This window comes from Streptopelia decaocto (assembly GCF_964273445.1).
Source record: "Streptopelia decaocto genome assembly, chromosome: 13".
Classification (NCBI taxonomy): domain Eukaryota; kingdom Metazoa; phylum Chordata; class Aves; order Columbiformes; family Columbidae; genus Streptopelia; species Streptopelia decaocto.
In genome coordinates, this window is record NC_138668.1 from 12,897,731 (window position 1) to 12,910,998 (window position 13,268).

The following is a 13,268-nucleotide window of genomic DNA, read 5'->3' on the forward strand; positions in this document are numbered from 1 at the left end:
AAATAAAATAAAAGCAGATCATTCTTCATGTCACCACAGCTCCAGACATCTCCGGAGGATGGGAGGGGGCAGTACCTTCCAAGGACATGTTCTGTACCTTCCGGGCTCTTCTGCATAAGGATATTCTGACATCTGTGTGAGAGATCCTACCCATTTTTCAGTGTGATGTATCTATACTGTTCTCTGCTGGGCTTGCAAATACTTTTTTTTTTTTTTTTTAAAGTTACTTATTATTAGCAGTTTATTTTACTTCCAAGCTGACATGCAGACACAGGCACAGCAGTTTGCCCATGTAGCCTCTGTACCACACTCCAGCCAAGATCTACAGCCACATCTGGGAAATTACCAGGTAGCTACAGCAACACAGAGGGTTGTGCACAGTGCAGGGCCCCGGGGCAGTCACAGCACCAAAGCAAGGGACCGGGAAAGGGACACATCCCCTCAGCCAGCTCCCTGCGCAGGTGGGCACAGAGGTGAGCGCAGGATGGATGGGGCCGCTGGAGATGCAGTGTCCCCTCAGAGCAAATCACACACTCCGGTGAGCATCACGGCGGGTTACGACAAATCATCTGGAAGGCTCCATGCACTGCGGAGGGGATATTTGTTTCTCACACAAGCACCACCTCCCAGCAAGCAGTTATTTTCTGCTTACATGGCTCTTTTTCTGTAGGAAAATGCATCCCTCTGGTTCAGATGGGTGGGAACAGGCTGGGCCCTCTCACAGGACTCATGTAGGCATTGCTTTGGACTTGCTTTTCTGTGACAGAGCAGACCCCCAACTCTCTCAGAGGTCTCTCTTCAGAGCTTTCCATAATCTCCAGTGGACACAGAATTGAGGAAAACGCTGTGCAGGTATTCCCAATATCCGTCTTTGTATGTTGTATCGCCTGCCCTCTCTGTCTGTGAAATCTTAGTTCAGCTGTTCCTATAAGTACACGTTTTGTAGCTTCTCATGTTCATGAGGCTGGACAATATGCTCAGATTCTCTATTAGCCTTGTCCTCCTGATGCCTACTACTAATAAGGGCCAGCACAGGTCTATGAATTATTTTTATTAGCCTTGCATCATCAAGGTCAGTTCTGTCAGATACTGTCAGTTCTGGGTCCCTTTCAGGTTTCAGTGTCCTCCTTCTTCTGGATCAGTTGTGGTATAAATAATTTCTGCCCATTTTAGAGATGTGCATTAGGTTTTCTACCCTGATAGTTATGGCTTTTAGCTATTCCAGTGGAGCTTCCAGGTTATTTGCATCCAAGCAGAGCTGGCCAGTCTTGCCAGACCATCCATACGTTATTATTAGGTATCTGCCACAGCAGCCCAAGTGATCAGCTGCAGGGAACCTACAAAAAAAGCAACAAGGCATACCCACTACCTTTGTCCTTCACAGCCTCATTGCTTCATCCCTTGCTTCTGCTGCGCTTCTACCTTGAAGGTAGCTCTGCCTCTGTGAAGATGGTTTGTTCTTCAGTTACTACATTATCTGCACCTTTGTAACCATCTCCAGTACTGGAGGCATCTTCCTGGATTTTTCTACAGGGAGAAAAATCCACTTATTTTCCTGAGCACATCCTGTTGTTCACATTCCTGTGCATTGCCAAGTCCTTTCCTCCTTTTACAAGCCCTACCTGTCCTTGCTGGCTCTGCTGGGGACAGAAACACAACTGTCTTCCCAGAGCTCTTCTGTGTCCAGTCTATTTTTTCTATTCACCGCCTCCTAACACAATAGGAGGGTGAGGGCTGAACACCTGCTACCGCACAAAGTGCCCTTCTTCTTGGAGGGTAAGAACACTTGAGTCAGCAAAACAACAGTAAGACAGCAGTATGTTAAATACACGGGCCAGAAAGCAATTTTTTTGCTCTGTCTTAAGACTTTAGGTTTTGCTGCCCAGTGTTCAGACAGAAAGGGAATTACACAGTCCCATTATTCTGACAGTTAAAAAGATTCAGCCATTGTTCTTCTTGGACAATTCATACTGATTTGCACCGTGCCTGCATTGCTCCTTAGCCTAAATAAGCCTTCTCTCAGAAATGTCATCACCTTCACTTGTATAGAGACGGAGAAAGCAATCAGACACATAGTGAAAAATTATTCCATAAATCCATGTTGCATTCCTTCTATTCTCCGTTAAACTATACAAGTCTATTATCTTCCTTGAACACGTACTTTCAAGTCTGAAGACCTGCTACTGGACCAAATTATTTTTTGTCTCCTTTCTTAACTGTAGGAATTACACTTGCTATTCTCCAGTCATACCCAGCTCCACAGATTCATTAGCATTGCACTTATTTGAGCGACACACACTGACTGTTATGTATTCATCCCCACATGTAACCTGAGGACCAAAGAGCCACCGCACAGGCTGCCTTCCCCTGTGTCCCCTCTAGGAGCAGATGTCTAGTCAGAAGGGCGAGGACATGAATACTTTTTCCAGTCTCAGGCGATCTGTGATTTGTACTGACTGATTGTGTTAAATAAGCAACCTATTAATATTCACTGTGCTGGAGCTCAGTAGGCATCAGTTGGCAGAAAAGATTCTAAAGCAGATAAGTCAGGTTAAATGAAGGGTCCTAATCGGTACTGGTCATGGAACTGTAGAGTAATTTAGGCTTGAAAGAGTCTCTGGAGGTCAACTGGTCAAACCTCTCTGATGGGACAGTATTCTAGTAAAAGAAACCAAATAATAAAATCTGTGCTGCAAAAACTAAAACATTGCAATACAACAATCATCTGGCAACAGCTGGGAAAAAAAATAAAATAAAAGGATAGAAGCCATACAAACAATTTGCCTTGGAATCCTTTGCAGATCAACCACAGGAAAATCTGAGGAGTTTTCTCCCAGCAGCACTGTGCCGGGACATTATCTAGACAGGAGCTCTCCACAGGCTCATCACCCTGTAGAAACTTAATTTACATCTGCATCAGTGGAAAAATAAGATAAATGGCAAAGTTTCTGTGGCACTCTTTCGGAGGGCTCTTTACTATGGTTAGATAAACATGCACTGCCAAATTAATTTTTCAGACTTCTCATTAATATCTCTAATGCATAATTGCAGTCAAAATCAGTCACTGAATCATACATTTTATGACCTCATGCTTACCCCTTCATACTGTTAATAATAATATCCCTGCACAATATGAATGCTTTCTGCAAAACAAGTCCACTGGCCCTTCTGGTTTATGGCTTAAAATATAGCAGAAATAGTTTTAGGCAACTGTCAATATCTTTATATTCAATATCAGCATCATCGGTACTGAAATCTGAGTCACAAGGGTTTGGGCGGTACCATTAATTACCGTGAATCCCTTCTCCATTCTTCCTACATAAATGCCTGCTTCTCGTGATGTGTTCTCTATACATTTATATACCTAGTTCCTCTTGCAAACTCCAAATTGTCTTTAGCAATTCCCACATTAAATCTGCAGGTCTTTGTTTCCCAAGGTGATACTGCCTCTGGAGACCCTTTTCCGTTTGCTATATCCATATGCTTCTATAGGTGGTAACCTCCTTCCCTTGGAGTCTGACAGGCAAACAAGTGTCCAGCAAGTCATCCCCCAACCCTTACTCTCAAACCACAAGCAGACAACCAAGGTGCAGATCTCTCTAGGGCCTCAGTGCCTTAATGCCACTGGGGGATCCCAGAGGACTTCAGACAGAACACACAAGGACAGATCACACACGGACCTACCAAGGTTCTATACTGAGAAACGCAAAGCTGAGCTTCTTGCAGATTTATTGTGAAGAGTACATTTTCTCATTGCCTCAAAGAGAGTGATTAAAATACGTATCAATGTCTTGCTGGGTCAGTGGGTTCTGATCAGATCTCCCGTTTTGTGTTAATATTCAGATATGTCACCATCCCAGACAAATGAATAATAGAAGCTATTTCATTTCTCTGACAATATTAAACATAATGAAAAGTCTTACTATCATCCCACACCCTTCTCCATGAATTCTGGCCACAGACAGATCTCCTGTTGGTAATGGAAATGTCAGCTTGATTCATCTGTTCACCAACTTATTCTTACCAAACAATTTCTAGTATATAACAAGCCATCCAAAAACATTCCTTTGGAAATAAGCTAGAACTGACATTCATTGCAGATTAGTTTTTACCACTGTTTAGGCTTACAGCATTTCAGGTAGCTTTGCTACTTACTCTATTTTTAGCAATGCCTCCAGCAGACCAGGAAAGAGGCAGATCATAAGACTTCTGCTAATCTGCAAATCTGAAATTATAGTTGGGAGACTGAATTTATTATTACACAGCTAGATGACGACAGCAGACATGACCTTCCTGCAATGCCAGAAGTCTTATCCACACTGATCTAGACCTTTAATCAGCAGGGGAAGGTATAAATTATGATGTGTCAAAGGAAAAACATTTTCCCTATTAGGACAGTCAAGTATTAAATCAGATTGTCCAGAGAGGTTGTGCAGCCTCCATCCCTAGAGGTTTTCCAGGCCAAATGGGATGAAGCCCTGTGTAACCTGGTCCGACTTTTGTACGGTTAATAATAATTTAAAAAAAGGTGTGTAATTGCAGAAAGCAGTCAGGAAAATCTCTAATGAATGGGAGCACAGAGCCATGAACAGCACCATCAGTGTTTTACACTTGCAAGCAGGCGGGTGACAGCGAGTGTCCCAGCCGCGGTGGCTGTGCTGGCCGACTCATTTTCCTGACAGGCACCCCGTGCGCTCGGGAAAGCTGCTGTGCTGGTGCTGCCTCAGCCCTTGCCCTTTTTGATGAAAGATGAAAGCTCTCTCTTGCTCAAGATGAAAGTTCTTTCCCCAGCTTGTTACAGACAGAAATGTCTATTCTGGCAGCCACCTTATGCTGCCATTAGGCAGAAGAGAAATCTTAGTGAAAAAGATAACAGGGCTCAGCTGCTCCCAGTTCATTATCTTTACCACAGGGACCATCTCCTCTCCTAAGCACAATCCTCCCCTTGGGTGAAGAGTCATTTCCCTGAGGAACCTTCAAAGCCATAGCAGCTTCTTCTATATTCCCCTACCCTTACGCCTACCACGCTTGCTTTCCACCAGAGCCTTTGACCAACAACTATTTTAGCTCCAGCTGTTCTGACTGGTACACAGTTTGGAGATCAGTCCAGTCCAAAATATTCAGCTGGGCTCACACTCTTGGGAGGCAGCAGCTGCATACCAGGCTCCTCCTGGCCCCTACAATGGCTCTGAGATGAAGAGTCCAGAACTAAAACTTCTCTTTAGCATGGCACACACCCCCTGCTTCCGCCAGGGCCAGAAGACATGCAGATAGCAACTGGCTTTTTTGTTGAAAAGATGGAGACTTGGCTATTTCTAAGTTCCTTTAGTGTTTGCTGACATTCACCTCCACATGCTTAGCTCAGAGTAATGAACTTTCAGACACCCCCATGAAGCTCCTTTGCCAGTTAGATCCAGATCAGCTAGAGAGCATCAGCAACTGAGCTCTGAAACAACTGATCACATATGAATACGAAGAAAGAGCTGAACACAAGTGAATTCTGTGTGTCTGATGTATCTCCCTTGGTTGATGGTTCCCCAGAATGCCCATCCTCCCGGGAAAACTCCACAAAATCTGTGCGTGCTGACAGTTTGCAAAGTCCCATGAGCAATGGAGCAGAGACACACTGAGAATTCGTGAGTCAAGTTGATTTTAGTCACACCAAGGAGAGCTTGAGCAAGCTGAAAGCTAAAGGCAGGATTTCACTGTGATCTCACTGTGTAATAGGGACCTTCCAGAAACACACAGCACACTTGCTAGCAGATCATGAGGTAGTGGTTTTCCTCTTCTAATTAGAGCCAAAACAGTGTTGGAAGCAATAGTCCAGGCTGGGAAACTCCTACCCCACTGATCACTGTCATCAGATAGAAGGTCTGTAGCCATGTTTTCGCTTTTCCAGTAATTTCTAGGTCAGTAAGAACAAGTCGCAAATCGCAAATGTTTCCTTTTGTGCCTAGATCTGAACACTGCTGCACTTCACAGGGTCCTGAGCCAGAGTGACTGGGGCTGGTGCTATTAGACAAGGGTGGAAAATTGATCTCTTCCCAGCAAGATTTAGAGGCCAGTTGGACAGGAAATAACTCCAGCTGGGCACTCTGTCCCCATCTCTCAGCTCGGGCTGCAGCTAGGAGATTCACTCTATAATTGCTTTCTTAGTCCACATTTTATCCTCAGCTGACAGAATTCCATTAGGGTGATACAAGCTGCGTGATAAAGGGATGTTTGTGTCTCACATGGACTGTAAGTCATTTCTCAGTAAACAACCAAATAGTCACAAAAATGGGCAAAGAGACCACTGAACCAGGAACCTCCTTGTGCTCCGAATAGCAGGACCTCAGCACACAAATGGAAGCAAACATTCTTCCAGTATGTTATGCTCCTCTGTGCTCTTTAGAGGAGTCACAGCAGTGCACATCTCCAAGAAGAACATTTATCTCTGCAGCATTTTTGAAGGGACAATAATCAAGCTGCAGACATGCAGCACCAACACCCTGGAAAACAAAGGCCCCGTGCAAACAGGAGCCACTGTGCTGTGACCACAGGGGCTGGTGACACCACAGACAGCAAGGGGCCCACAGATGGGAAACCAGGTGAAACTAATGCTCCAATACATGTGAGCACGTATGCCTGAGGAAGAAAACAGGTTGGTCACACCTGCAAGACAAAGAATAATTCCAAACGGGACCTTCAGGATTGTTTTGGAAGACAAAAGGAGAGACCTTCTAAGCATAATGATGCAGCTAAAAGACAGACATGATGAAAAAAGCTAACAGGGAACACAGGAAGGTGCATCAAATGCTGTAGTGTGCATAGGTACACCATCTATAGTACCAGTGAAACCATTACTAGGCAGCATGTTCTGGACTTCACGTTTTTTGAAGAATAGGGGAGAAGATTTGGCTCTTATCAGCAGAGCAGCTCCTGTTGGAGCTCAGCCTCCTGGATCGGCAGCCCCAGAACGTGGAGGCCAGCCCAGGGCATCCCCACGCAATGTGTCTACTCACCCCTGTGCTGCTTCGGACTCCAATCACTTGCAATATTCCCCAGGCCAGTATAGAGATGCATCCAACAGTGAGGATTACTGAGGCAGACACCAGGTGGGAATGGGAAATTCTTGTCTCTTATAGAGTAAAAGCCATTGACTCAACCAAATGAAAAGCAGACTTCATCCCCTGCATGAGCCAGAATTCAGATGTCAATACAGCACTTCATGTTTGCTCTTACCTGACTTAGGCTGAGAGGCGAGCTTTTCCTGGTAACATAAGAGGGTTTAAAGACTCAACATTCAACTTCCCTCACCTATTGCTCTCATCCTCACTGACAGCTGTCTCTGGTTGTCCCACATGTTACCGGGTTTACAAGATCTCTGTCCAGTCTCACAACACCCAGTCACTCACCAGCACTGTCAGGCTCTTGCAGATGTTACCAGTCTGGCACACATCCTTGTAATGACAGGACTGAATATCACTATGGGAAATCACCAACACACCAGGAACATGGTAAAAGTCCAGCAGGACCGGGAAATCTTATAGAAAACAGCATCGCCTCAGCAGGGTGCTGTAGTGCAATTTTACGTCCAGGTCCAGCATAAGCCATGAGAAGGGCTGTTTAATTTAGCTGCTGTATGTAGCTCCCCATGTAACTCATATGCGTTCATCCTCCAAAATGAAGAGGTCTTCCGTGAGGTCTTCTATGCTGCCTCTTACACTGTCTGCACCCCTACTTGCTCCCCTGTCCACAGACAGGTGCTTCTCACTGCTGTTTAAATTCTGCTGGATTAAACCACAAAAAGGCAGAAACTGAAAACAGAAGCTGCAGGCCTTCTCAAGCATCCTGGTTTTCAGATTACACTGTGAAGACTGATAAAAATATCGTTTTAAAGATCAAAAGCAGGCAGCATGACATGTACTTCCTCACAAGATCATTTCTTTATCCTCTGCCCTTCTCAGTGTCATTGTGGGACAAACTCACTCATTTCTGTTATCTTGATCAAACCCCTTTAAAGCAAGTCACAACAGCTAAAGGTGAGTAACTATGACATAGAGGTTTCTGAGTGGCACAGAAATTGGAACTGGGTCCAAGTTTAATAATTTACATAAAAGGCTTTAGCAAAAATTCATATTAATCCTTCCTTTTCCTTCGTCATGCTTTTGACAAAGTTGAATGATCTTACCGTGCACTTTCCTGCTGAATTACTCTTGCTGGAATTGTCTGGCATCGACTGAAGTGCTCTGCAGGGATTTTCTTGATTGTGTGTTTACTCTTCCTTTTTTCCCTCCTGTAAATGCCAGTCTGACTTAAATCTACTTGTGAGTACTTAGTTAAAAAAAGGTGAAAAATGGAATAAAACTTTTTGTTTGTTTGTTTGTTTGTTTAACCCCAATTCACTGTGGCAATGAGTCGAATACCTATGTTTGAGTATATAGGGCTGACTAGAGGACTTAACTATCTTTGGTTATATAAAGGGTCATTACATCTCAGCTCCAATTACGAGGGCAAATGTTGACATCTCCTACTCCACAGAGAACAATGAAGTATTTTGTAAACATCATGCTACTTTCTCTATTTGACTGACTAGAATCAAGGACTTCATTAAGCTTTGCCTTGGTGGTGTATGCCACCCCAGCCCAGCCAGCAGGCTGGCAAACCTTTCAGACAGAGACACTGCAGGGGAGGATGTTCCACAACTTCAACAGTTTTTTGGAAATAGTTTAAGGACTTTCATGGTCTTTCCACAGTGTGGCAGTTGTGGGTAAAAGGAGCCACTGGGAGAGGTTGGCAGAAGGTCCAAGCCAATATTCTGTGCCAGGCGAGCTGCACTGGATCCAGATTTCCAAAGGCAAAAGGTGTGAAAACTGGCTGAATTACCAGCTGACCGGTGAGGAAGAGTTGGTGGCAGAGTAACAGACGACAGAGAGAACTGTGACTCATCTGAGCCTGACCAAGTGCTTGGCAATAATTTACAAAACCCAGAGTTAACTCAAAGGATTAGGGTTGAAAAATCATTAGTCCATCGCATAGGACTTGTGCTGCTCCAGACAGATATGGAGAAGACAGATGAGCATAGGAAGTCCTCTCCCACTCACACCTTTTCTGATCAATAAGAAGGATGCTATTCTGTGCCAGGAAACACGATGGATTTCATTTCTCTTCACATTCAATAAAATTTTCTCCGAAAAACAAACAATATGACAAGTCTCATCAAGAGATCAATCAAGAGATTGCTTACATGGCAAATCTGTGATTGTGTCATAAAAGCCTTGCTATAGACTCTCCTCTTCCAAAGGCATACATTTCTATTTGGTTTTACCCTACCAATAACCCTCCTTTCAGCATCTCCTCTTCTTCGTTTGCGAGCTGCATGCAATGGTTATCTGATTTGGAGCAAAAATTGGTAAAGCCACACTGGTAAACACAGGGTGACAGTGCTCAGAACACCAGAGGGTTCACTTGTCAGCGCAGTTTGGGAAGAGCCTTTAAACACAGTACCATATACTCACATACACAATTTTACATTTAGAAGTAAAGTGTTTGTATTTAGTACAAAATACATTTTTGTTGCTCCATCAACACACAGAAATCTGAGAAATACATTGCTATGTTGTGTCTTTTCAGCTTAGCCAAAAACAGTTAAGAAGTATGGTTTGTATAAGCCAATATACAAGATATTGCACTCCTGACTTTGTACAGAAAGGGAAGCAGCACATTTGAGCCTATATCAGGAGCTGCAAGAGTATCTCTCTGTTTCACGTCTAAAACATATACCAACTTCAAAGTGTTCGGTTCTCTCTGGAAACAATGAGTGAGCTCTAAACGAGAAAGGAAGAATTTTCAATGGAGGAGATTTACAGATTGTCACAACTGACAAATTTTCAGAGAAAAGTACATTTGCATAGCTATAAATCCTGCAGCATAATTATTTGGTTAGAGTTTTTATTTCAATGACTACAAATGCAGAGTATTTTGTGTTTGAAAATGCAGTTCACTCATTACCTTCTGCAAGTTAAAATGCATTTACCGTTTCTCAAAAGTGACGGCATGTTGTTGGCAAGAGATCTGGTTGTTGCAGCACAGAGGTATGGCCTCCTTGTTCATATAACCAAATTCAGGCTAAACAGGAGAAAAGAGCATTGCTCTGGAGCAGGAGGACTCTGAAGAATGTGTAGAGCGCCTGTCAATGGCACTTCAGGCAATACACCTATTTTGCTCTTTTCATGGTAAAGAAATATTTCACTGCAAAAAATGTAAGAAGTGACAGCTGAGACTTACTTATTAAACTTTGAGAAACACCATTTCCTGATCTCCACTTTTTAAAAGCATTCATCACACTTCTCCACACCCGGGGGAACCTCTTCAGACGTCAGGAACAGCCCACAAACAGAGGTAAAGAGTCTTTCCTCTAGTAACTGCATTTCCCAAAGAACTATTTACAGGCATCAGAAACAAAGCAGACAGTTTGGTTTGGTTTGTTTTTTCTAGTGAGGCGCTTTATCATCAGTCAGGATTTAAGAATTAAAGTTTGAGAAAGGATCTGAAAGACCTCTTGTTATAACCAGCCCACTTCACCCAAGTTCTTGGTACTCAGCAGGAACAGTTGTCAGCAACAACGTTCTCACTCCTTTATGTTCCTTCCTCTCTGGATTTTCAATTAAGGGGGGGAAGGAGGAAACCCAGACAGATAATAACAATTTTAAACAAACAGAAAAATGAATTCCTGCTTTAAATTTCATTACTGAAGAAAATTTCCTGTAGCAAACAAAACGTCTCTCATAAGGCAGGAGGTGGTTCAGCAGCAGCAGATATGGAAAATCTTCCATTTGGATGATAAATATCTTGGACATCTAGATTGCAGTTATTTAGGGCTGGATGTATTCAGGTCCCTCCAATCACAATCCCTTGTTATCTTTTCCTCCTCTGTCCTTTTTCACATATGCAGGTTTTTGGACGTAAAGCTGTTAAGGAAAATTGAGTGCTGTTTTAAGACTGTACCTGTATTAACAGCGAAGCCACAGACTAAAATGAGGCAGAAACATGCCCATTTCTCATCCCATCCCAGAACGAAAGCTCAGCTCCTCTTCTCAATAATGTTCCTTACATCGACACTGAGTGCTGCCATTTTTTTCACATTTCCAAGTATCACTTTCCTGTGAAATCTGGCCTGAATTCAATATTGACACTGTTCTGAGCAGGAGATGGGACCCTCCCTCAGGGACACCCTGAGGTCTCCTCCACCCAAATCGTTCTGCGTATCTGTGTTCTCAACCACTGTGGCTGATAGCAGTAAGTACTACGGAGGAGACACGGGGCAGATGGCAATCCTCAATCCTCAACTGATGAGTTCAGAAGCATTCTGTGTGTGTCCTTAATGCTTGGACAATGGATGTGATGGCCATGCAAATGACAGTTACTTTTTACTGGACATAGGGTATGGCTGCACTGGAACCCAGGATGTCATTACAACAGGCACAGAGATGTTCAAAATACTTTGATGCAGCTAGGGCTGATATACTAATAACTTTGAAGCTGCACTTGTACAGGCAATGGCATTTCAAATCCTTTTCCTACAGAACTGTTACTAAAAGCCATCAAATAATTTCTGTAACACTTTCCAGAGGAACTAATTGAAGAAAGTGTCATGCTCAGGAGAGAAAAACAATCTTCAATACACCAGTTTGGCTCAGAATTTGTAACGTACTTAGGGAGCTATTTTGAGTAATTTATAATGAATGGCTGGGACTCTTCAGACTATAAACACAATCTACTCTTTCTCCTTGGGGAAGAAAAAAAAAAAAAAAAAAGAGGTTGTCTTTTTAATTATCACTTTGTAAGAGAAAAGACCAACAAGAGAGACAGTGGAAAGAGTAAAGTCCACGTTTTCACGTTTTCCCCCTTGTTACACTAATGAGGATTTTGGATTTGCTTGAGAAGCAACAAGCAGCAAATTCTGAAACATACGCATCATCTCTAAAGCTGCCTGAATGGCCAGTGTGGATGTAATGAGTCTATTATTCCACAAGCTATCTATGAACCTGCACAATTAATACCAGTTCCCAGTTTATCTTCAGCCACTTTCTTTCCTGAGGACTTCTGTGTATGTGTTGGAATAAGCTATGACTACATGTCACATATGTCTTTCATTTATATCATCCACTTTTAGATTCAGATATAGAATAAAAATCCACCAGAGTATGACATTCTTGTTTTGCCTTCCTATGGCAGAAAAATATATAAATATATAAAAGAGGTGTAAGTCTCTCCACTTTTCCCAGTTTAGGTGTGTAACAATGTTCACTGTCCATACTGTCTCTGTAGAAAGTGAGCAGAAGAAAACTATAGAAGACAGAACTAACCTGGATCAGCCACAACCTGCTTCTTTTTGCTGTTTGTGACAATCTCATTTTCATTCATCATTCGTACATCCTGATCGCCCACGTGATTGCTGAAAAGATTAAAATCAGTACAACAGCCAAAGTAATCAACATTCTGAAAAGTTATGAGAGTCACGGAAAAGGTCACCAAATAAGTTATTTAGGTCCTGGAGGCTAAACAAAGCTCTGAAGCACGTTATACGAGACTATCCAGAAATAAAGCCGTTGCGTCTGTGTCCACCTGAAGGACTTCCTGCCGGCTTTTAATTAGTGGCATCCATTCAGGCACACATTCAAATATACATATCATATTCACTCTGCAATTTTCTTGCCTGCCTACACAGCTTGAACCACATTAACTAAAGTGAGATTTTAAATCAGTGCTGTATAAAGAGGGTATAAAAATCCCTACATGGAACTTAACACTGTTTTGTAATTAGTATTACTTGAAAATTTTCTGAACTAAAGAAAATTCATTTACTGTGACAAGTCTTGTTTGCAGGCTACTGCAAAATTTTAACAATTTATTTTTGGGAAAGAAGTAATAACTACCAAGTTAAATTAAATTTAAAAAAAATATGAGCTGAATCGAAAGCTAAAGAAAACATCACTAATAACATCTCCCTTTCACATAGACAAAAACAAAACATCCATGCATTTGGGAAAAAGTAAGTGTATTTTTCTTTTCTCTACAAATACCGCAAAAAAATAGGTTTCTATTTTTGAAGAAAAATGTAATGGGTCTCAAGCTGTCAGAGTGAAACAGGGAACCAATACCAAAGTAAATCAGAACTTATGCTATTGATGATCATATCAGACTCAAGTTCAGGATTCATAAACTATTGAACAGTGACATGTGAAAGAGAATAGGCCAAAATCAGAAGTAACGATATATAAAAG

General features: G+C 42.4%; 1 protein-coding gene across 2 annotated transcripts in view; it reads right to left on the reverse strand.

Moving 5' to 3' along the window:
• Positions 1-9,528: 9,528 nt before the first annotated feature.
• Positions 9,529-13,268, reverse strand: part of KATNIP (katanin interacting protein) — a 55,695-nt gene continuing 51,955 nt past the window's right edge. For both annotated transcript variants that reach the window (XM_082064310.1, XM_082064309.1), the window contains exons 25-26: positions 12,351-12,439; positions 9,529-10,952 (exon numbers count right to left, since the gene is read on the reverse strand). In XM_082064310.1, coding sequence (XP_081920436.1) covers positions 10,900-10,952; positions 12,351-12,439 — 142 coding nt within the window. In that variant the 3' untranslated portion in view covers positions 9,529-10,899. The remainder of the gene's footprint in view (positions 10,953-12,350; positions 12,440-13,268) is intronic.